The sequence below is a fragment of the Esox lucius genome, chromosome 10 (assembly GCF_011004845.1).
Source record: "Esox lucius isolate fEsoLuc1 chromosome 10, fEsoLuc1.pri, whole genome shotgun sequence".
Lineage (NCBI taxonomy): Eukaryota > Metazoa > Chordata > Actinopteri > Esociformes > Esocidae > Esox > Esox lucius.
In genome coordinates this window covers 12345011-12371190 of record NC_047578.1, presented here as the reverse complement: position 1 = coordinate 12371190, position 26180 = coordinate 12345011, and the positions used below count along the sequence as shown (strand labels likewise).

The following is a 26180-nucleotide window of genomic DNA, read 5'->3' as shown; positions in this document are numbered from 1 at the left end:
TGCCCCACACAGACATACTGCTATGAATTATGGATATGTCTGGATAGGCCAAATGAATTTTCAATGGAGCCCCTTGCCAAACCATGCTCTCGTAGATGGGAGGGTACAATTGGGAAAACATGGATGTTGGTACTGAAGGGATTTTTTTCTAGTTAGCTGGGTTGCATTTGAACTTAATTGATGATAATCCCTTTTGATGACCACTTCGATCATGTCATCCTAACCCGGTCAATAGGAGGGATCAGCGAATGAATTCTACAGAAATTGACTCAATTGCTAGATAAGACACTATAATGGAAGGGATGTGCAGATTACTATTTTATTTTTGTAATTTCACAGATGCTCTTATCCAGAAGGATTTTTGACAGATGTCTTACCACATCTGCCCTAAGACAAACCTCTTGACAAGCTTACAGAGAGAATTTGAGTAAGATGGCCCAGGTGGGTTGTGTGCGTGAAGGGAAAATGATTTTTCCAATGTATTGTCTTTAATCATATGTGCATCAAGTATGGAACGGTTTTATAATCAGGCTACCTCTAGGTCTAAGCCAGGTGTCTCACTCTGGCCGATGGCAAAGTTAGGCTTTTTACTTTGTCTTGCCAATGAAAAGTTGAAAAATTACATGTTTTAGTATATAACATATCTCGTACGTATCTGAACGGGTCATCATGCTAAATTGTTGACATAATGAAAGCCTTGAAGGTTTTGGTTGGAGCTTTGCTGCTTGGCCCGGTCACGTGATGGATCGTAGCACGATGCAACCCGGGCCATCGTAACCAAACCCTCTTTTATAACGCATTGATAACCCGCACTTTAATAATCCATCTGTCAATAAATGCATTGTACTGAAAAGTGAGCTAAATCAACCGGCAGCGAAAGGGCAGAACGCCCAGACGCTCTCACAAACAGAATAGTGGAAGATGGACACAGAGAGGAAGATAGTGAGTAGGGAGGAGAAAACTGAGTGAGGAGGAGTTGTTATCACGCGCACCAGGCTGCAGGAGAGTAACAGATTACGGTACAGTTGTCAGAGGGAGGACTCTGCTTTGCCGTTACCAGATCAACATGACCATACCGGGTGTTTGTGCCTCTTCAACCGGAGTGATCACACGGAAGACAGTGGATTGACAGACAAGCGCACAGTGGACAATCCAGAGGACAGTTTTACTTAAAGTTCAGTGCGTTACTATTTTTTATATGGGTGGAACCCACATGAGTTGATTGCTTGCCCATGCGTCCTGACTAGCGATTGGCTTCAGCGCGTGATTCCAACCGGGTAGGCTACCTTTTGTTGTCTCCTTTCTAAAAGCAAATGAGTTGGGTTTATGAAAATGAGATATAGAAATGCAGGGCAGAGCTCGCTGTGTTGTGAGGTTCCTAGTTAAACGAAAAAAGGAAGTCTCCTCAGTCTGAACTTATGTTGATCTGGCAAAATCTTTCTGGGGCCTCAGAGAAAATAAACTATTTGAAGATATTGTTTACGAGATGTGTTAAGGGTAACTAGGCCTACAGTGTACTCTTTTTGGAGAGGGAGTGGGCACGTTATGAATGATGATTATATTCAGAGAAAACGTAACACTTGATCAAGGCTCTCCAGCTGGCTATAGGGATGCCATGTAACCAAAACATCTGAGGGGGTACATGGGACGTGATGATTGGTGAGGGGTTGTCAGGTGGGGGCTGTGAAAGATTTTGATGGGTAATTTATTGCAAGCACCTAAAACGTATTCCTCAATCTAGAAAAATAAACAGGGAAACTCGCACCGGGGATATCAGTTATATTCTTATAATTTGTATTCATTTACAATTAATTTACAGCCACCGCAAATACCCCGTTTTGACTCGTTCTTTCAAGGGTGTCCTACAATATAGGACCATAATCATTGAATCTAAATAAACATTAATGGCTCATTCAATCAAAACTGGATAGGTATTTATACTGGTGGTTTCAAATCCTCTTCTTTAACCACAAATACAAACCTGAGAGGTGTTGTTTCACAACCTTATGACACTGCAGTCTGGAACTTTTGAGAAAGAAAAAAAAAACTTTCCATTTTGGTCTGGGTGTATTGTCATTTATATGTACATTATCTATATAATCACTGTCATACCTCATTTAGCGGTGAAATTCCAACCTGTAAAGTTATTTTTAATGACATGGGACACGTCGCCACATGCAATTGATGACAGTACACCATTTTCGGGGACCGGTTTCAGCTTAGCAGGGACAGTTTTACAACCAGCTGCCGAAAATCCAGGAGAGCGTCTTTATTCAATAAGCTGTGGTCCAGCCATTTGCCACACATTTGATAAAAATGCGGAAATAGAGTATAGGACAACTACTACTCTGCCTAAAGCAAGCAATGAGATCAGTGGTCAGAGAAGCTACCAAGAGGTCAAAAGTAACTGAGGACATTCTTCCAAGGACAGGATTAAAGAAACTTTTTGGCTTTGTGCCACACAGAGTTTTGCTTGTTTCCCTGAAAACACCATGAACACAGGGAAGCATGGTGGCAGCATTGTTGTGTTATGGGGATGGTTGTCACTGGCAAGAACCTGGGACACTTGTCAGGGTTGAGGGCAAGCTGGATTGAGCCAAATATTTAAAAATACTAGAATAACTTGAATCAGTCTGTCAGAGACCATGGACTTGGGCAGCAAGAAAATCCTTAACAAACATCTTAAGATACACTGGAGTTCAGTAGAACAAGAGTCTTAGAATTGCACGGTCAAAGCCCAGAACTCAATCCAACTGAGGTGCCCAAACTGTGATAGGTTGATAGATTTTTTTATAGGTTATAACACAGTTTGATCCCCTATAGTTCTGAACCTTTATGAAGGGGGCAACATTGTCTTTTAATTTAGGATGTAGCAGGAGCAGTAGGATGCAGTCTTCACACATGGCATTGTGGCACAGCGTGTTGTAACCAAACGTATAGAACACAGCTTTGCTTGCTACCGCCGGTAACATTGGGTAGGCAGTGGATATGCTCATTTCGCATGGCCCTTACACCCATGATCTGCTAACCCAGCAAATGGTTGCAATATTAAAAGTATAATGAAGCTGTGATTTAGACTGCCTGTCCAGGGAGGACTGAGCATGTTGTCTCGTCTGAGGTGGCGATGTGAAGCGGAGACCCAAGACGAACACGTGCAGAATGTACTCCACACAAGTGCAGAAGTTTCCAGATACGTAACGCCGGAGATACTTCGGAGTCAATGTCAGAGAAAAGACAGATCTGCTGAGATAAAATAAAAAATATTTAAGACAGAATTCAACGGGTCATGTGCCCCTTTGCTCCCTATGGGCATGAAGCCTCTGTTTCAGTTCTGGCAAAATCAACAAGAGTATTCTCCATTTTATGATATTGATTTTGATGTGTGTGACAGGGACTATGTATGTTTAGTATTCCAATCGTACCTGCTCTCTGGCGGAGGTTCAAGCCCAGATATGCGTGACAGAGTAAATTGTGTCAAGCTCAGCTGGAGAGATGGAAACGGAGAGATGGAGTGATTCGGTGCATAAGCGACCTGTCATGTATCATTTCCTGTAAGCTAAACTGCCGTTATTATAACGGGCGCCAGCAGTTGGCCATGTGCCTGTGCGGATTTGAAAAGGTTCACCCAGGGAGTGTTCGCCCAAGAAAACATCTGCTATTTTACTTTGTTGATTTGTTATTTTTAATCACCCCTGCAAAAAATTGATGTCATGGGGGTATCAAAATATTTCAGGTTACCCATTGAAATCCACTGAATTATAATGAAACTTTTTCATGGAGCCTTGTAGCCTCTTCGGGGCTCTGTGACTGCCTCTGCCCAATGTTTCATATTTCCTATGTCTGCTTTATTCCCAAGAATAGATCCTCCTTAAATTCTTCATTTGTAAATAGAGGTAAAATTGTACTTCAACTCTTTACCCAGGGCCGATAGCTAGTCAAGTGGTTAATTAAAGCACCTGAACAGTAACAGAAAGGTTTTTACAGTAGATCGAATCCCTGAACGAGTAAGGTGAAAATCGGTCTCTGTCCATTAGCAAGACAGTTACCCCTAGTGGATTGCCACACACTCATCATGGCCGCTCACCACACCTCTTCAATTAACTGTTAAAGACAAACCTTGGTTGGAACTTACATACGAATAGACAGATATCCCTTTTCCTGACCCTAAACTGGGTCCATATCCTATCTGCTAACCTGCAGCCTTGACATTTACCCTAAACCAGGTTTGTACTGAATCCCTCCCTCTTTGAATCTTTCCTTTTGTCTTTTGATTTCAAGTTGCCCTTTAATGCACTTAATTTAAAGATATTATGTACTGAACACGATGGTATGTTTGAAAACTTTCAAGATGTAATCTAGTTCCCTGAAAGCCACCTACCATGTAAAATATTATTGCAGTTATTATTATGCAGGTAATTAATCAATGTAAGTTTGGGCTTAAGGGCAGAATCCTGTAAATGTAGTTCATTTTAGGTTTACTGTATTTCTTCAGGGACCACTCTTCCCCTTGCACACTTTCTTTCTGATCCCCCTCTCTCTTCCACCCTCTCTTTTCTTCCTCTCATCCCCCTTCTATATTTAGTGCAGTTCTTCTCATCCGCGTGCCTGTATCACAGTCTCCCTCCGTGGCAGATGAATGGCGCCGGTGCTTCTCTGCGCGCTTGCACTCCCCGGTGACGACAGAGGAGCGGCGCGGTGGCACAGCGCAGATGGATTATCCTGGCGTGTAATCCGCGCTTGGTTGCGCTGTCATTTAAAAAACTCTCTGTTACAGGAGCAGCTCTAATGAGATGCCCTTCGCACTTCTCAATCTCTCTCTATCCGTCTCTCCTCTCCTATTTCCTCCTGCCTTCGCTCATTTACTGCCACGTTGTGTTCGCGCGCGCGCTCGTGTGTGCGTACCTCCCCAAGCCCTGACATGAGGCCTCAATAAAACGACACAATAGCCCCAAACACCTCTCATAGCTACCATGGTTTCTGTGTTTCAGTGGCATTTTAGTTGCCTCAACTTAACCATGATGTAAGTATGATGATGATGCCAAAGGATACATCATCTCCACAACATTATCTCCACAAGGCTAAGGATACATTATCTCCACACATGCAAAGCAATTATTAGGACTGCAGTTTATCATCTTACAATCCAAACTGTTCATAACACACACAAAGAAAAGTTGTTAAAAGTGTCAGCATTATCAGAGTACACCGCAGTACCATTTAAATGCATTACCTGTATAAACCAGTGAAAATGTTCAGCGGGAGAACCAGTTTAAAGTTTCAACAGTGAACCAGTTTAAAGCTTCAACAGCCTACCAGTTTGAAGCGTTAACGGTAGAACCAGTTAAAAGTGTCTTCTCCTGCCTTATTTTAACTTCATGTTTTCCCTGTGAGTTAGCAGACTAACAATTTGTTTAACACAGGCCTAAGGGAGAGGGTATGGTTGTAGTTTATCGTACTCTAATAACGGAAGCCGTCTCTTTTACTGGCTTAGTGGGGAATGTGGTCAGATTGCTTCATGGGAATAGCATTCTCGGCAGGGGAGCATCTGCTGTTAAAGCCATAGGAGATGTAAACCAAAAGCCTCAGCTACTGTCCACAGGAGAGATGGGGTTGACCGATGAGAAACAGACGAAGAGAATCGTTTTTTAACCTTTATTCTAGCACGGTTCTCTCCACTGCACACATGCACACTGCATCACCACCAGTGAGTCAAGAGATTCAATGTTAATCTGATGACTATTCGGTCTATTTGGCTCATTAGTTGAGTTAATGTCTGAGTCTTGGTTGCTTTGGGTCTTAAGGGACTTGGTTTCATTAAACACACTAAACTCACGCACACTTGCATGTCCTGTCAGTTTGCCTGGCTGCATACGTTTTCCCATTCCCCTAACACGCGTGCACACACACACACACACCTTTCCATGTCAGTTCAACATGACTCAAACACACACGCAGACACATCCTTGAACGCTCTTCGACAAAAACACACACATTTTGGTGTCATGCACCATGCTGGCTCAGTGTGACTTCAACCTCACACACAGAGTTCTCACAGCGCCTCTGTGTTATTTTGAACTCGCATGCACGCACACACACACACACACACACACACGGTGTGTCTCTAACTAGCCTTGTCTGACGGGGATATTAATGGTAACCTCAGAGACGGTCTGGGTGTAGCCATGCTGTCGAAACGGATTAGCTTGATGATCCTCCGCTCTGCCCAACTGAATTCAAAAGCCTCCTCTTCTCTTCTTCTCCTCTCCTCTTTTCATCTCTCTTCCTGTACTTGTCCTTTTTAAACCCTCCAACTCTGCCCCTCGACATTTTCTCTCTGACCCACAGCTCTCACCTTTCCTTCCTTACCTCCTTTTCTTAACCCATCTCCGTTTACTTTCAACTCCCTACATGCCTCACTTGTCAATCAATCAGTTAATAAACGTATTTCATAAAGCCCCTTTTTACATCGGTCTAATGTATGCTTGTGGCAATGTGTTTGTCCCAAGAGATGTCAACTATGGCTTCAATGTGAATACTGAAGTAGCCATAGCTTTCATGACTAAAATCGCAAAAGTAGTCTCATTTTGAGGTACAGGTTACTATTACATTTTTGTTCATGACCCAAAAGAAAGAAGGCTTTATTCTTGTAACATTGCTGTTTCCCTTTGCCTGACCTATATCCAGTCACTGTTTCAATGGGGGGGAAACTACTCTGCTAACTACTCTGACTGTGCAATCAACAGACTCCACTATGCTAGCAGGCTGGTTAACAGCCTGCTGCCTGACCTGCACCCTATCTCATGGTAAAGCTACAGGAGTGAGGCTTCTGTCTATGTTACTACATACAAGAAGAGGAGAGAAAAGTACTCTACCCTTTATCACCTTGTCTGCTCCTTCACTTGTCTCTCCTTTCCCCACCTCCTCCTTCTACCGCTTTCTAGTTCTAATCATGCCTTGGTCTACAGGGCAGGAAATCACAGTCTCATTTCTGCTTTAATTCATTCTGATCAAACATGTCGCTCCCAATCGCCCAGATTTGATTAGCGGACACCCGTATCCGAGGCAACCAGGCATGTAATGGTGACACGTTCATAGTCCCGTATTATCGGTGTGCGTGCGCGGAGGATTTGGATGTGTGAAGGGTTGCGCGGGCCTGCCTGACTGCTGTGTATTTGGTAATGTCTGCATGGGTGTGTGTGTTCAGTTGTGTCTACGTCCCTGTGTGTGTTTTGACACGTTATCCCCCGTGCGTGTCTCACAGTAGACGGAGGTAGGCTTTAACGCTTTAATGCAACACCTCGTCTCTGACAAGTGTATATTTAGAAACACTTTAATTTGTCTTTCGCTCTCTCTCTTTCGTACCCTTTCCTCTCCTCCATTAAATCCATAATCACAGTTTCTTTTTCTCTTCGTCTCGCTCTCCCTGCAGGGTGATGGGCTGCAGGCTTCCGAAGCCGCGGAGGGCTGGGGAGGAGAGGAGTCCTGGGAAGATCTACTCCACCCTCAGGCGGCCGCAGGTGGAGACCAAGGTGGGCGTGGCCTATACCTACCACTTCCTGGACTTCCTGCTGGGGAAGGAAGGTACAGAATTTGAGATGCACACAACAATCTGTTATTAACAGCTCCAGTAGTCATTCCGATTCAACCCTAGTCAAATTGGGCGGTTGTTGACTTTTAAGGCCTTTTCTCACCAATGCTGTCTCATTTTTACCTCAACTTTTCAGAAATGTACTCATACTCTCACTGGCGCTGCTCTGGTCATTCTCCACGGCAATATGTTGTTCAGAATGGCTAGAGAGGACACTAAGAGGAAAAAAATTGTTTACAATACCAGGAAAGTTTTATGCTAGGCTTACTGACAATGTTACAAATTAATCATGACAGAAGCTTGGCTTGGTTTAATTCAGTTGCATCTTGTATCTAATAAGGAAGTAAAAACAAAACTGGCCCCTTTCAACATTCCTGGCAGATGTGCTGACCATAAAGATGATGCAAGCTGGATTTTCTTTGTCTGATTCGAGCGATGCGGTCCAGACAGCTGGATCTATATTAGGAAACATTTGGAAAGGACATAGAGAATAAGCAGAGTCATACACACACCTAAAATCCCCCATCAATCAAAACTCCCTGCAGCACATTTCACTAAGGCAGATATACAAATAACTTTTGACTTACAACTGACTTACCCAAAAACACAAAAAACGTCTTATCTTGAATCCTTTCTTGATCAGCCTATCAAACTCCTATTAATATAGGATCAAGCCAAAGCATGGTGTGAATGGATGTATATTTGTATTCTAATGGTCAGCAGTTGATTGATAGGCTGCATTTTAGTGTAGCAGTGAGTGATTATGCTGAAACTATCCTACATGTTTATAAGAGTGGGTGTTTAATGTAAGTGGAATGCATAAATATTGACTCTCCTTTGGGTCTTTTCACATTTTGTTGCATTTTAGAGTGCAATTGAAATGGATTTGTTCTTTTAGTTTTTGCAACTGAACAAACTATTGTATAATGTCAAAGTGAAAATGGGATTCTACAAATGTTTACTAGTTAATGCATAAATGAATTACTTAAACATAGTTGTTACGTATGTTTTCACCTCCTGTGTATAGGCAAGTCTATTGCGAGTCGATTGCTTATTAATAAATGAATAAATAAATGACACTTTCTGTGTGAATGATAGGAATGTATTTTTTAAATGACTACCCTGTCTTCTGTCCCTCGTACTTTCATCATATAATGGAGAGGAATGTTAAGCACAGACTCTATAGAGACATAATAGCTTTTTTTTCCCTTATTTAAAATGTTTTACTTTTATGTTTTTTATTTACAGTTATGATTATCGGTAGACAGATGGTGAGGAGAGATAGGGGAGTCGGGAGCCAGAAGTGTTAGGACTGGAGCACTGCTCCGCACGGTCTTAGCCTCTGGGTCTGTGTACGGGAGTTCTCCAATGTTACGTTCTTGGGGCCACTGCTCACTTTCATTAAAAACCCATATTACCCACCTTCAGTTGGAAGCGGGGATGTCGCCTGAGTTCCAGAACTTTCTGGGCCCAGCCCTGATGACCAGAGGCTAACTTTGCATTGCAAATGTAAAAAATATGTAATAAATTCCTTCACACAATGAGAATCTCAGTAGCAGCGAAACAGTCAATCAGTGGCGGCATTACAAAAACCATTAAAACAAACTTTTTGTGAAAGCCTTTACACTATGATTTTTATTTAATCTGTGTGGGCAAAGGCTTCTTAGAAAAGTTAACGTTCAGCAGAACAGATGAGATTTTCCACACCCTGTCCCTCACTTACCAGAGGAAGAGCAGAGTACAGTAAATGAAGTACAGGGTTTAGGCAATGGTGTGTGTATGTGTGTTCAGGAAATTGTGTGTCTTTGGGTTTGTGTTCTGTGCAGCAGCTTTTTGGGAGTGTTTGATGAGAAGCCCCAGGAGGCTTCTGGGTTCTAAATATACAAACGTCTTCTATTGTCACAGAAGAATCGGGAATGTGAAAAGAGAGAGTTGGCGGGAGAGAGGAGGGTGTGAGAGCATTGAGGGAGAAGTTTCTGGATTGGGAAACCTTAGAATTGTTGAATATGCGACATGGTATTCAGACTGGTACAATTTATAGTGAACTACGAAGGGACTAGGGTGTCATTTATAGTGAACTATCAAGGGACTAGGGTGTCATTTATAGTGAACTATCAAGGGACTAGGGTGTCATTCATAGTCAACTACGAAGGGACTAGGGTGTCATTTATAGTGAACTATCAAGGGACTAGGGTGTCATTCATAGTGAACTATCAAAGGACTAGGGTGTCATTTATAGTGAACTATCAAGGGACTAGGGTGTCATTTATAGTGAACTACGAAGGGACTAGGGTGTCATTTATAGTGAACTATCAAAGGACTAGGGTGTCATTTATAGTGAACTATGGAGGGACTAGGGTGTCATTTATAGTGAACTACGAAGGGACTAGGGTGTCATTTATAGTGAACTATGAAGGGACTAGGGTGTCATTTATAGGGAACTATGGAGGGACTAGGGAGTCATTTATAGTGAACTATCAAGGGACTAGGGTGTCATTTATTTTGAACTACGAAGGGACAAGGGTGTCATCTATAGTGAACTATCAAGGGACTAGGGTGTTATTTATAGTGAACTATGGAGGGACTAGGGTGTCATTTATAGTGAACTGTCAATGGACTAGGGTGTCATTTATTTTGGACTACGAAGGGACTAGGGTGTCATTTATAGTGACCTGTCAAGGGACTAGGGTGTCATTTATAGTGAACTACGAAGGGACTAGGGTGTCATTTATAGTGAACTATGAAGGGACTAGGGTGTCATTTATAGGGAACTATGGAGGGACTAGGGTGTCATTTATAGTGAACTATCAAGGGACTAGGGTGTCATTTATTTTGAACTACGAAGGGACAAGGGTGTCATCTATAGTGAACTATCAAGGGACTAGGGTGTCATTTATAGTGAACTGTCAAGGGACTAGGGTGTCATTTATTTTGGACTACGAAGGGACTAGGGTGTCATTTATAGTGACCTGTCAAGGGACTAGGGTGTCATTTATAGTGAACTGTCAAGGGACTAGGGTGTCATTTATAGTGAACTGTGAAGGCACTAGGGTGTCATGGCCAACCAGATAACAGCACAAACTTCGGCCTCCTCCATTTCTGATAAGCATTTTATCAGATAGATCTGCTTAGAGCTACTTGCATGCATACACTGTACTGTAGACACCCACACACATAACCACACTGTAATAAATCACTCAAAACTTCAGTTGAGTGTGCACATACACAAACAAACCTAAAGACACCATAGGTTTCAGTCTTGAGAGTTATCTTATCTGCAGACAGGCAGGCAGGTCATTTATATGGTAAATGCAATGATGCCACCTGAGCTCTTTACGTCTGCATAGCGATGTTCGGCTGAGGGGATAAGGGAAGCTATTCTCAATATGGGTTTGTTTGTGTATACATTGGTGTGTGTGCATATTGGTGTGTGTGTGTGTGTGTGTGTGTGTGTGTAGGTATTTGTCATGGAGAGAGACCAAGAGAGCAATTGAAGGATTATCTGATTGTTTGTGTAGATTGAGACATTGCCAGCCAGGGCCTGTGTGTGTGTGTGCGTGTGTGTGTGTGCGTGCTTGTGCACATGAGCCATGTGAGGAATCAACCTATCTCTCAGTCTGACATTGAAGAGAACCCACGGTCAAATGTGCGGTGTAATTTAATTTAGTTTCCATTAATAATATTATTTCTCTCTCTGTGACTCCATGACTCCCACACAGTAATCAGAAAATAACCATACTAGTGTACTCATATTCATTCAGAGACTATCAATGCCTACATACGGTACATTTATTTTATAGCTTGGCTGGGGATTCAATGTTTTCTTATTGACTTTGTGCGTCCGAAAAGACATCATACTTTATGGTTCTGAATGTGGCCTCAAGTAGGGCTGCAACTAACAGCTATTTTGATAATCGATTAATCTGTTGATTTCTACTTTGATTAATCGAATAGAAAAAATACAGAAATTCCAGAATCGTAATTATTAAAAAAATTATAATTACGATTATTAGTGTTTTTCTTATCCTTTTACGAGGCCTTCATTAAAAATAACTGTAGGCAAAACTGTAGGCAAAGTAGAAACATGGGCAAAAACGAAAGGGTTATCATAAAATTATAACTTCATGTAGTGCATTCCAGGGCACTACATGAAGCTGGTTGAGACTTATGACTGATACTATAAATGTTAATCCAATTGCTAAGAATTTCAATACCAACACATTTCTATTGTGGAGAAATATAGAACTCACCAAGTTTGACGCTATTGGATTAATTCTTCAGTGACATCATGAATGGTTAGCTAGCCGGAGCTACTGAACTATACACAAACTCAACATGATCAGGTAGATCACTGTCATGGTGGCGAAAAAACTGACATTAATTTCAACTGAGCCATGCTTTCAAGATCAATTTCTCCATTAAAATGTGACTCCATGAATACAAACTAAAATGAATTTGTTTCATTCTTCAGCGTAAAGCGGACCTATACTTTGGACATTTCTGCTCGTAAGCGACTTCCCTTCGCTGTAGCCTCCACCATCTCAGCCTCGGCTATCTCTTTTTGCTGCGTCTCATGTAGACCCAACTAATCAATAGTGACGTTCATTGCCAACTATTTTTATTATCAACGTCATCTATATTTATCGATTTGTTTCAGCCCTAGTCACAAGTATTTGAATGATCACCTGGCATGGGTTTGGCGCCATGCGTCTTCAGCTTCCACAAGCCTTTCAGGCCAGCAGTCGCCCTAAAGGAAAGACATAAAGTATTTATTTAAGGTCATTCTGATGTAGCCAAGGTTATGTCAGAGCTCCTTCCCAGCCTGGGATTTCTTTCAGAGGACTCGCATTTCAGTCTGTCAACCCTGTTTATATGAATTATGCATAACATAAAGGATTCTTTCCGTATGAAAATGTGGTTGTTATCAGCTATGCTGCGGCTGGGCCGAGGTGACAGGGAACATCCCTACTTTAGTAACTGCGCCTGCGCCCACAATGGCACACTCTCCCTAGTGCTTTTGATTGGAGCTGTTGTCAAATGTAGTGCACTCTGAAGGGAACAGGATGCCATTAAGGGTTGCCTTGACATCACACAAAAGGTTGATTCGGTTTGTTAGGACATCGTCTCCTCTGGTTGTTGGACAGTCGTCACCACATTGGGATGTTTTCGCCTTGCTAGAAAGTAGACGAGGAGGAGGGTGAGGATGAAGGAAGAGATGGAGGAAGAGTGAGGGGAGGTAGAGGGGGATAGAGGAAGATAAAGGAGTGGGAGCGAGGTGTGGGAGAAGGGGAGAGAGAGGCAGGATAATGAGTCAGGTGTGATCAAACTGGGACTAAAGCTACTCTCCTCAGCTGACAGGCTTGAGTCTCTGAAGTCATCTGATGAGTTTTAGACCTGAAGAGAAACACACTTCTAATTCTGACATGGAGACTTTAAAGCAGATTATTCATAATAGGCGCTTCAGGCGCCGTGTGTGTGTATGTGTATGTGTCTGTCCGTCCCATCCATGCCCGCGGGTGACAGAGAGCAACATGGATCTAGCAGCATGGATCAGGCTGCCAGCATATGGGATACATTCAGCTATTTAGAATGTCTGATTCGTTTTGCTATCAAAACACTATGTATTAGAACGGGAGTGATATATGAGAGGACACATTTTTCCAAATGTGTGAGCTGGTTGTATTCAGCTGTGTAAGTTAGGCTATGGAAATTCATGAAGAGGTTTAATATGCACTGTATTTAATATGTTACTTGGATGGGAAAGCTCATGTAGTTTGTCAGTGTTCCTCTAGATTACAGAAGTGCCTTGCTGCTTTTAGTCAGGTCAACGGAAACCTCAAAATGTTTGACTAAAGCTTAGTCAAACATTCATAGAAAATGTTGAACATTCATAGAACATTTTGAACATTCATAGAACATTTTGTGTTCTATGAATGCAACAGGACTCACACCTCCTCAGCCCCAATGGCTCCCTATTTCCACCAGATGTGCATTTCGGGGCCTTCTAGTGTGTTTATAACCCTGACCAACCCTAACCAACAGGCTCCTACCTCATACCTCAGCAGTGTCTGTCTATCTATCTCATACCTCACTGGTGTCTGTCTATTCCATACCTCACTGGTGTCTGTTTGTCTGTCTCATACCTCAACGGTGTCTGTCTGTCTACCTTGTACCTCAACGGTGTCTGTCTGTCTACCTCGTACCTCAACGGTGTCTGTCTGTCTACCTCGTACCTAAACGGTGTCTGTCTGTCTCTCTCATACCTCAACGGTGTCTGTCTGTCTAATACCTCAACGGTGTCTGTCTGTCTACCTCATACCTCAACGGTGTCTGTCTGTCTACCTCGTACCTCAACGGTGTCTGTCTGTCTCTCTCATACCTCAACGGTGTCTGTCTGTCTAATACCTCAACAGTATCTGTCTGTCTACCTCATACTTCAGCTGTGTCTGTCTGTCTACTTCATATTTCAGCAGTATCTGTCTGTCTGCCTCATACTTCAGCGTTATCTCTCTGTCTGTATATCTGTCTGTCTGCCTCATACTTCAGCGGTATCTGTCTGTCTGTCTCATAACTCAGCAGTGTCTTTCTGTCAATCTGTCTGATTGTCTGTCTGTCTGTTTGTCTTATAGCTTAGCGGTGTCTGTCTGTCTGTCTACCTCATACCTCAGGGCTTTAAAAAGTGTATTTTTATATAGTCAGTGTTTGGCACATCCATCCCTGCTCTACTCTGCTAGTCATTACTAGATGCCATTAGAACAAATGTCAAGTAGGTATAATAATTCCTGGGGGGACTGAGTTATTAGACCTACCACCCACTTACAGTTGTCACAAACACATACATACATACATACATATATACACACGCACACGCACACACACATACACACACACACACACACACACACCCTTACCAGGATAACAGGAGCGTTGGGAATGTACAGAGAACCTTGGGGACTGATTCAACAACTGATTGTAAAACAGAATTTTGATATTCCCATTCTAAAGGGGCGTAGTTCTCAATCTGGTTCTTCAACAGTTTTTTCCCAGTAAAGTGCCTGTTGGGAAACAGTAAAGTGCTGATTAACAGCAGAACAGTCATTCCCTCTTTCCACCATCCGCCTCACCGGTCAACAACAACAAAAACAACAATAACAACTCAGAACCTGGCGTTGTGAACTTCAAAACAGTGATGCCCTCAAGCGGTTGCCATGGCAGAGCAGAGTGATCGTCCTCTTTAAACCACAGTATTGAGCATATAGATAAAATGAACCGGTCTTCTCCCTCCCTCTGTGCCTACATGTCCATTCAGCGACCAAATCATATTGTTTCTTTCTCCAGCCGTTTTGACTGGAGGGAGGGATTACGGTGGGTCTGTGGAAGAAGGGATGGTTGGGGGGGGGTGGGGTGGGGGGGATCTCCGCACGTTCTGCTTGTTGTGTCTGAGACATTAATGTGTGGTATCTTTCTGTGTGGTAAAATGAGGTGCATGTGAGTCAGTGAACAGGCCAGGTGATGATTGAGGAAACAGATTGAAAATGAGATGTGTAACACATCTCTCAGTGTGCCTCGGTTGAATGTATTCTGCCTGTTTTCTCCCAGGCCCATGCAAATGAGAACGGAGTTGGAGAGAGTGACGAGCATACAGACACACAAACAGTCACAAACTCCACACAAACACACACGGATTCACTCTCTATATACACACACACACACACACACACACAAAATCACCGTACACTCACACACACCCAGACTCCACATGCATCCAAACTCCACACAAATCCAAACTTCACACACACACACACACACACGCAGCCACACAAACTCCATACAGATACACACACATACACGATGTCCACATACACACAACTTCCATAAATACACATCTCATAGGGTAATAGCTTTTGATTAATAGTATATTTCCCCTGGAGGTAACCAGGATGATTAGAGCCTATGTGATAAGCTCTCCTCCCGTCTCATGGAGGCCGACAGCTCCTCTCTCCATTGTGTTCTCTAATGGGACAAACCAAGAGCTCATCCTGGTAGCTGCAACCAATAATACTGCACACCCATTCAGGAATCATCACAGATAAGCCCTGCTACCGTAATGCCAGAGGGGAGAAAGAGAACGTTGCCTCGCATTGCACACACAAACATACACACTCACAGAAAAAAACAAGAACAAACTCACCAGCTGAACAGAGGGGGAGATATTGTAGAGAGCCTCAGAAAGAGGAAGCAGATGTGATTTACTCGTGTGTGCGTGTGTGTGTGTGTGTGTCGGCCCTTAACAAAGGCCAGACAGTATTAAGCTGTAGGTTGAGTCCATGAGTTGCTGTTTAATCAGCAGCACTTATTATTCCATTCAAACTACAATATCTAAACATAATGCACTCTCTCTTTGTCTCTCTCACTGCAAAATATTGGTGATTTGTTTATTTTTTTCTGATGCTCACACACTGACCTCTTAACACACTCTCCCACACACAACACTGACCTCTTAACACTCTCTCCCACACCACATTGCTTTCTCACACAAATTCCCCTCTTTCTCTTCTGTTCTTTTTCTCCCCCACACACACACACGCTATCTCTCTTTCCCACACCCAATCACTCTCTCGGACACACACATGCACATTCTGTTTCACGGGCACTGTTTCTCTCTCGATCATCCACCCACACACACCTTTTCTCTCTCTCTTTCACATGATCATTCCATTCGAATTGCCAAGTCCCTCCAAAAGTGACCTCACCCGGACATACAGTATTAACACTTTCTGTGTTCTAAACCAATTATTTTTAATCATTTTACTCAGCACACACACACACACACACATACACGCAGGACATTACTACTTAGGAACTTTTGGGAAGCAACATTTTAGATTGGATATCCTATTTTTCCTTTATCTAACCCCGAAATCTCTAACTCTAAAGGTAAACCTAAACCCTATGCCAAACCTTTGTAAAAGTCTCTCCCTGCTCCTCCGCTCATTCCACCGGCTTACAGTTGAAGCTCGAATCCACAACAAGAGCAAGTGCCTGTCTACCAAGCAGCAAGGGGAACTGCCCCTCCCTATGTTCAAGCTACGCTCAAACAATACACCCCTTCCAAAGCTCATTGTTCTGCCGCCTCTAGTCTGTTGACTCCACCAGCAGGTGCTGTTCTCTATTCGGTCACTCCAGTTGTGGAATCAATTTCCAGCACCAATGCTGTTTGTGAACTAATGCTGGCACCCCCCCCCCCCCCCCCCCCCCAATCACTGACTTTGCTGTTGGCTACTTCAGTGAGTAAGTTGTGCGGTTCTCACACCTTGCTATATTAAGATAACCCAATTATCTTGCTTTGGATTAGAGTGCTCCTTAAATGACAAAAAAGTTAACATGCAGACGCAGTTTGTTTTTGTGTTTCACACACACTCACACACACTGTCTCTTTCTGTCTCCAGAGGTGTCTGTGTCGTCGGTGCTGTGTCTGTCTTCAGTGAGGGAGTTACCCGTCCAGGTGAGGGAGCTGTATGGTCAGGGCTTTGTCCTGGTGGCTGTCCATCCCTTCGTCCACCCTTGTGGTCCCCGGCCCGCACGCATCCAGCGCCAGCTACACAGAGCTGTCCTCATTAAAGAGACGCAGAGGTATGGAAACGAACTAACTTTTCTTTCGTATTCCGGCTTCAGCAAGGTCCAAGTGTGGCACACGACAAAATGTGATATTGCCACACCGTCAACGTTTTCCTCTATCCATCATTTGAGATCTGATTGTATTCTACTTAACAATCCTCTTAACAATCCACCACAACAAGCTTTCCATTCTGACACTGCTGCCCAGCCCTGTGTTCCTCTCACCAGTGTCTTTGTGGAAAATGGCCATTGTTCTCCAGCGAGAGACGGTGAAGTTGGACTGTATCAAAGGCCTTCTTTTCTCACCTGCAGGAGTCTCATCAGAATTCAATTCTCACCCACACAATCTGTGAAATCTAAGCAGAAACAGTTGTTTTCACCACATTCTCAGAGATCTGTTCTAATACAGGGAATTCCTGAAGCATAGGTGCCAAATATATAGACATCCATGCAGTTTTCTTAAATAGTTTGTTTGACATTAATTAGTTAAGTAAAGCTGTTTAATAAATGCAAATGGTTAGTACCTAATTGGTCACCATGTTTTTGTTATTAAATTTTCAACAAGACTAAAGTTTACAATTATAATTACAAATACACATATATACAGTATCTCACAAAAGTGAGTACACCCCTCACATTTTTGCAAATATTTGATTATATATTTTCATGTGACAACACTGAAGAAATGACACGTTGCTAAAGTGTTAAGTAGTGAGTGTAAAGCTTGTATAACAGGGTAAATTTGCTGTCCCCTCAAAATAACACAACAAACACCCATTAATGTCTGAACTACTGTCAACAAAAGTGCGTACACCCCTAAGTGAAAATGTCCAAATTGGGCCCAAAGTGTCAATATTTTGTGTGGCCACCATTATTTTCCAGCACTGCCTTAATCCTCTTGGGCATGGAGTTCACCAGAGCTTCACAGGTTGCCACTGGAGTCCTCTTCCACTCCTCCATGACGACATCACAGAGCTGGTGGATGTTAGAGACCTTGCGCTCCTCCACCCTCCGTTTGAGGATGCCCCACAGATGCTCAATGGAGTTTAGGTCTGGGGTATACCCTCAGCTTCTTTAGCAAAGCAGTGGTCGTCTTGGAGGTGTGTTTGGGTCGTTATTATGTTGGAATACTGCCCTGCGGCACAGTCTCCGAAGGGAGGGGATCATGCTCTGCTTCAGTATCTCACAGTACATGGTGGCATTCATGGTTCCCTCAATGAACTCCACAGTGCCGGCAGCACTCATGCAGCCCCAGACCATGCCACTCCCACCACCATGTTTGACTGTAGGCAAGACACACTTGTCTTTTACTCCTCACCTGGTTGCCGCCACACACACTTGACACCATCTGAACTAAATAGGTTTATCTTGGTCTCATCAGACCACAGGACATGGTTCCAGTAATCCATGTCCTTGGTCTGCTTGTCTTCAGCAAACTGTTTGCAGGCTTTCTTGTGCATCATCTTTAGAAGAGGCTTCCTTCTGGGACGACAACCATGCAGACCAATTTGATGCAGTGTGCGGCATATGGTCTGAGCACTGACAGACTGACCCCCCACCCCTTCAACCTCTGCAGCAATGCTGGCAGCACTCATACGTCTATTTCCCAAAGACAACCTCTGGATATGACGCTGAGCACGTGCACTCGACCATGGTGAAGCCTGTTCTGAGTGGAATCTGTCCTGTTAAACCGCTGTATGGTCTTAGCCACCATGCTGAAGCTCAGTTTCAGGGTCTTGGCAATCTTCTTATAGCCTAAGCCATCTTTATGTAGAGCAACATAAATCTTTTTCAGATCCTCAGAGAGTTCTTTGCCATGAGGTGCCATGTTGAACTTTCAGTGACCAGTATGGGGAGGGAAAAAGGCTAATTGGGCCCAATTTGGACCTTTTCACTTAGGGGTGTACTCACTTTTGTTGCCAGCGGTTTAGACGTGAATGGCTGCGTGTTGAGTTATTTTGAGGGGACAGCAAATTTTCACTGTTATACAAGCTGTACACTCACTACTTTATATTGCAGCAAAGTGTCATTTCTTCAGTGTTGTCACATGAAAAGATATAATCAAATATTAGCAAAAATGTGAGGGTTGTACTCACTTTTGTGAGATACTGTATATATCTGTATATTTAAATAACACGGACAGAATTATAGACACCCAGAACCTTGTACTTGCCAGTCTTTGAGCTTGGCACAGCCTTTGGGAATATAACTGCAGGTGAACATTTCTTTTACCATTGCTGAGCTTGCTGCACCTTTCAACTGGAAAATTGACCTACTTGTCAGAACAAAACAAATTCAAATTCTTCATCTTGGGGGTTGCCCGCACAACCTGCTATTTTTAATATTGAAACGTACAATAACAAAAATAAAATTGTTTCTGCAGTGTTAAAAATTTTAACAGGGTTGGGTTAGTTGGAGACTAGATTGCCTTCTCCAGTATCAACTGAAACAAAAGGAGTTATTTAAGAACATACAACGGCGTGTATGTATGTCGCTTTATCTTTATAGAGTATGTGGTAAGCCTAGGCCTATACATTGCCTTGCAAAAGTATTCGAACCACTGACAGATTCTATCATTTTATTGTATTAAATATTATACATTTTGTACTGTTTAATATTTTATTTTTACACACTGACTCAAAATCAACTGTCCTATGGTTTTAGGTTGGGAAGTATTTGTAAGAAAATAAAGCATTTGAAATATGTTGCTTGCATATTCAACCCCTGTGCTGTGGAATCTTCTAGTTTACAGAGATGAAAGATATTTCCTTAACAGGGACACAATTACCTTACCATTGGCCTCAACTTGTGAACAATTACATTTGCTGTCACATTCTCTGGATATCCCACTGTTGAATGCTTTGAATATGAAGGAAAATGCAAACCGAAAATTATTTTACATAAGATAGAAATAAAGTCATGTAGAGTAATGGTGCACCAATCAATGATATCAAGAGGTCTGCATAACCCTGGCCTGTATCGGAGGGTGGCAAGATAGAAGCTGTTACTCAAAAAGTTCCATCTACTAGCATTAGAGTGACCCAGCTGTGGAAAAAGGTTTTGTGGTTAGATCATACCAAGATATACACTGTATAGTCAAAAGTATGTGGACATCCTTACTAATTATTGAGTTCAGGTGTTTCAGACACACCCATTGCTCACAGGTGCTTAACATCCAGCACATAGCCATGAAATCTCCATAGACAAACATTAGCAGAACAATGGGTCATACTGAAGAGCTCAGTGACTTTAAACGTGACAAACGTGACACTGTCATAGGATGCCACCATTTGCCACAGGTCACAAAATTGTGCCCAATTAGATCTGTCCTAGTCATGTGTAAGTGCTATAATTGTGAAGTAGAAGCATCTGAGATCAACAACAGCCCAGCCATGAAGTGGTAGACCACGCAAACTCACAGGCTGAGGCTGGCGAGTGCAGAAGTGCGTAGCGCGTAAAAATCACCTATAATTTCTTTGCATCACTCACAACAGAGTTCCAAACCACCTATGGAAGTAACATCAGCAAAAGAACATTGTGTTGGAACCTTCACGAAATGGGCTTCCATAGCCGAGCAGCTGTATGAAAGCCTCACATCAACATAATGGTCTGGGGATGTGTTTCAGGGTTTGGGCTAGGCCCCTTGGTTCCAGTGAAGGGTCATCTTAATGCTACAAAGACATTTTGGACAATTGGGTACTTCCAATTTTCTGGCAACCTTTTGGGGAAGGCCCTCTCCTGTTCCAACACGACAGTACCCCTGTGCACAATGCGGGGTCCATAAAGACATGGATCAATGAGGCTGGGGTGGAGTGACCTGCACAGAGCCCTGACCTCCACCCAACCAAAGACCTTTGGGATTAATTGGGAAAATGATTGCGAGCCAGGTCTTCTCATCCAGTATCAGTACTTGACCTCACAAATGCTATTTTGGTTGAATGGGCACAAATTCCCACAGAGACACTCCAATATCTTGTGAAAAGCCTTCCCAGAAGTGTGGCATCGATTATAGTTGCAAATGGGGGGACAACTCCAAATTAATGCCTATGGTTTTGGAACAGGATATTCAACAAGCTCATATAGGTATGATGGTCAGGTGTCCAAATACTTTGGCCATATAATGTAGCTTTTTGAACAAAATTCAAAGTGGTATGTGTGTACACCTTAAAGTGCCATGACTCAATACTCAACATCCCTACAGTGAAGTATGGTGTTGGCAGTATCATGCTGTGGGGATGCTTTTCATCAGCAGGGACTGTGCATCTTATTTAGTAAAAATACTGCTAGAGAACCTTCATTATTCAGTTTAAACTTCAACAAGACAATTATTCTAAGCACAAAGCCAAAGCAGTGTTGTGTGAGGCTGGCCAACTCTATGCCATGTGGTACATATCACAATAACTAAATTAGAGCATAAAGTGGCATTACCAAATATTCATGTTTGGAAGTTGAATACTTACGCAACTATCGTATTTCAGTTTTTTTCTCTTACCAATATTTCCCAACATTAAACCAGTGTTTGTGTTTTAAAATAAAATATAAATCAGAATTAAATTTCAATTTACCATTTGTTATTGAGTAAAGTGAGATAATTGGTCAGGGGTTTCAACATTTTGTTCATATCAATGTATTCATGGTCATAGAAATACATATTTTCTCGCATACTCCCACACATGTATGCTTACATATTCAAATATTTCACACATTGTAAAACATGCATGTACACACACGCACACACACATGCACACACAGATAGTTGGGTGCTATGCTTCTTTTTTGATGCCCCTCCTACAAAGTTTTCCTAGTGCTTCGCGCCACCTGTCGCCGTGGAGACTGCTTATTGCATCATCAGCACCCACCGGAGGGGAACAGTGCTCCATTGAGGGCGTCCTCTCTTCCACCTCTCATCTCCCCTTCCCTACGTCTCTACCTAGTTCCAAACCTCTATCCTCATTTGTGTTCCAAATCTCTATCCTCATTTGTGTTCCAAACCTCTATCCTCATTTGTGTTCCAAACCTCTATCCTCATTTGTGTTCCAAACCTCTCTCCTCATTTGTGTTCCAAACCTCTTTCCTCATTTGTGTTCCAAACCTCTATCCTCATTTGTGTTCCAAACCTCTATCCTCATTTGTGTTCCAAACCTCTCTCCTCATTTGTGTTCTTTCATCTCATTATTGTCTTCAGCATTCTCCATCCTCTCCTTTCCCCCTCTTCTCTTTTGATGTCTTCATTGCGCCCAGGTTTGCACCATCATCGTTTTATCTCTCTGCTTTCTTCCAGCATATATTCTCTTATTCTCTCTACTCTGTTCATCACTCCATTACTGCCTCAATCTCTCCTACTCTTCCATCCCTCTCTTTCTGCTCTGCTTCAATCCCCAAGGGGGCTGTCTTTAAAAACCTATTTTGTTAAAAAAAAAAGCCCTAAAGCACATGAGGTCACTAAACATGATTGTGCATAGTTTTATTTAGACATTCATCAGTAATGTCTACATGTCTTTCATTGAGATAATTTGCTGTCATTGTAATGGGTTTTTCTGTTGAATTTGTTTTTATGGAAAAAGCAGATTTCTAGCTTTTTTTTTCATGTATGCCCGTTAGTCCTGGCATGGGAGCAGGAACAGATTACAATTTCAAAATCATTTTTGTAGAGTCACTTAGTTGCATATAAACATGGGTAGAGTTGCAGAAAATTGCAACTGTTCCAACGAGAGGTTGGGACAGTTGCGTGACATTGTGGGGGTTTGTTACATCGTGATGAATGACTGAGTGGCCCCAGCTGGACCTTGTTCATGCTGGAAAGATGTGTGATTCCATCTCCAGCAGTGGTTACCCCTGAAATAGAGGACAGGGTGACATTTAAGAAATAACCAACATTTCCTCAGCTGTCTTCCCTCATTTCCTTTCTCTCTCCTCAGTTCAGAGAAGAGCCAGCTAAAGTGGGTGGGGCGCCTGGAAACAGACGTGTGTGTGGCAGGTCACCAGGCCCCCGACCCAGAAATCATCCAGAACTACGTGAAAAAGGTCAGCCTCACCCAGTCCTACAACACAGATCTAGTGGCAACATTGTATTCCTACCCACCACACTGGTACCATAAGTAACATATCTGGGACCAACATATTTCTTCTCCTTAAAGCAGTGTTTCCCATTCCTGGTCCCAAGGAACCCAAGGGGGTTCAAATGTTGCCCTGCCACTAACACACTTGATTGACATAATTTACAAATCATCAAGATTTTACTTTTAAATAGGTTTGTGTGTGCTAGGGCAAAAACAATAATGTGCACCCCTTTGGGTCCAGGATGGGAAAACACTGCCTTAAAGGGACAGTACACTCAGCCCCCCCCCCCCCCCGAATTTGAATCTTAATATTCACATACATTTATTCACAACGTGTCAACTCACTTGTGATATGCCGGTTATTCATGTATTTCTTTGCCTTAGTACAACAAAAACAAAAAAACAAACATAGTAGTTATTGGAACTACAAACTACAACGCCCACCATGCATGTCGGTCCTTCCTGACTGTTACTGGTTTCTACCATCCTAGCGAGACCTACAACATGTTCATACAAGCTAAACTAGACTGCCGAAGTTCTACTTCAATTGAGACTTTCTAACTTCCACGATACCAGCCTATTACTTGAGTGTGAAACACATGAATTCTAAAATCTAATCTTGAATCCCATTCAAAGGGAAATGGTAATGGACATGGAAGTATGATGTAAGACACCTCACTTTCAGAGGGTACTGAGAAGCCCCCTAACGTCATGATCTGCTGTGACATTATCATTTAACAACCACAAACTCCCTTGTATGCACTTCCACTATAGTTGGGAATTAATCTCATTCTACAGCAACCATGAGGAGTGAACGTGGCCCTATTGAATACATTTGCATGTGAACAGACGAAGCACAAAAGGGAGCGCTGATTGGATTGAAATGCACGGAGCTCAGTATAATGTGATATGGTCAGGCAGCGTGACATGAATAGGCAATCAGATAGCGAGCTGACACCCAGGGAATCACTGATAAGAACCACAGACAGGACACAACAGAAGAATGAGGGACAGAGACAGACCTTATCAACCGCAAAGGTGGTCATTAATTTCCCTACGACACATACACACACAGTCACTTACACACACACACACACTAAATCTAAATAAGTAAATGTCACAGAGGTATAATCAGCTTTTGGATGAGAGTGTAATCCCCCTACCACCCACTTACCTGTGTGTGTGTGTCTCACACACACACACACACAATCACACACACTCACACACACACACTCACACACACACACATTTTGTATTTCCACTTAAATCTTGACAGACTGGAGGTACACAGCTGGAGGTATCTGTTCACTGTTTCCGCTCTTCATCTGCTCTCATAAAAATGTGTGTGTGCGTGTGTGTGTGTGTGTGTGTTTATGTAGCTTGATTGTTATTGGTAGAGGGATGGTAATGGGGAAAGAAGTCTCATTATTGTAGTGTGATTTCTCAGTGACAAGCCCCTCTCAAACAGCATAAATATCAACTGACAATTAACCAGAGCAGCTCTGTGGGAGGGAGGAACACACGCAATATTGACAAACAGACACAATGGATAATGAAAAACATATACACACATTGGATAATGAGGTTCCATTGTCATTAGAATATTTGATCTTTAGGGCTGATCATGTTGGCTGTTATTTTGCAGAATGCTTTGCAGAATGTCTAGAGTGTGTGAACACGCATTTATTTTGGCGAGTGTGTAAATGAGCATTTGTGTCACTGTATAAGTCTGAGTCTGTCTCTGTCACGCGTCAGTGTGCTGGAGTTTACGGACACTGTGTATGGTAAGCTGTACCACTACCTGCATGTCTGTCTGTTTGTGGATTCAGATCCAGGACATGGCGGAGCAGGGTGTGCTGTTTGTGGGCTTCGTCCAGCAGCCTGGAGGGGGACCTTGTTTCCTAGGGCATTGGGAACCCGAGGATCTATCCTCCCTGCACTCGAGCCCCTCTCCCACACACAGACCTCCCTGCAGCACCACCATCAGCTCATTGGAACCTACTGTTCTGGACCTCAGCCCCACAGACACCAAACCCAGCCAAAACCCCTTTGAATCAGAAAATGACCACAACACAGTTCTAAAAGCACAAGAGCACTCCTCGATAGAACTCAGAAGAGTTGGGCAGAATGCTACTGATCACCATCAAGTCAAGCTAGACTTCAGCTCTATAGAACCTATTGAAAAGAAACAGCAGTTTATTCCAATAGAAGCAGCTGACAGAAGCAGTAACGGCACTCCCTCCGTAACTGTCAGATTACCTTTAACAGTGCACCAACCAAACCTATCGCCAAATGACTCACCAGAAAAACAGGCTGATAGCCCAAAAGACCTAGCCAGTGACCAGCCGAACCGGGCCCAGGCCCTTGGCCCATCAGAACACCTTGGTGACCAGGAGCAACAGCAGTGCAGCAGCCCAGTGGAGACCATATGTATGGACAGACAACAGAATGAAAACCCAGAAGACTTTATCAGGACTCTACTGCCAAATTACAGCCCACCCGAGTTAACACACGGACAGGGAGGTCCCGACATTGACGAACAGAGCCAGGCCGACAGGCAGAGTCTGGGCCTGGACTACAGCTCAGATGACCTGCTCTGGTCACCAGAACACAGGTCGAAGTCTGTGTCTGAGAGGAGATGTAGCTGTGGAAACAGGGGTACTGGCAGTGACCCGGATGATCATCAGAGGAAAAGCAGTTTGTTAACCCACAACAACAATCACATCCAGGTCAAGAGTTCAGACAGAGACAAACGGACCCCGGGGTCTCTTCCAGTTCCAAGCAGTGAGTGTTGACTGTAATACTGTTACCACTGGATTATTGACAGTGAGGTTTGACTGTAATACTCTTACCCCTGGATTGTTGACAGTGAGTGTTGACTGTAATACTGTTACCACTGGATTATTGACAGTGAG

The 26180-nt window shown here is 43.0% G+C and overlaps 1 protein-coding gene across 4 annotated transcripts in view; it reads left to right on the top strand.

Annotated features, from left to right (window-relative positions):
• Nucleotides 1-884: 884 nt before the first annotated feature.
• rftn1a (raftlin, lipid raft linker 1a) overlaps nt 885-26180 on the top strand; it is a 29016-nt gene continuing 3720 nt past the window's right edge. Inside the window, exons 1-6 of one of the 4 annotated variants that reach the window (XM_020050199.3) lie at nt 885-1277; nt 4588-4726; nt 7430-7581; nt 17038-17221; nt 23125-23230; nt 25095-26049. In XM_020050199.3, coding sequence (XP_019905758.2) covers nt 4710-4726; nt 7430-7581; nt 17038-17221; nt 23125-23230; nt 25095-26049 — 1414 coding nt within the window. In that variant the 5' untranslated portion in view covers nt 885-1277; nt 4588-4709. Of the gene's footprint in view, nt 1278-4582; nt 4727-4998; nt 5021-7429; nt 7582-17037; nt 17222-23124; nt 23231-25094; nt 26050-26180 lie in introns of those variants that run through there. The other 3 variants (XM_020050198.3, XM_020050200.3, XM_020050201.3) reach the window with 3 other exon arrangements.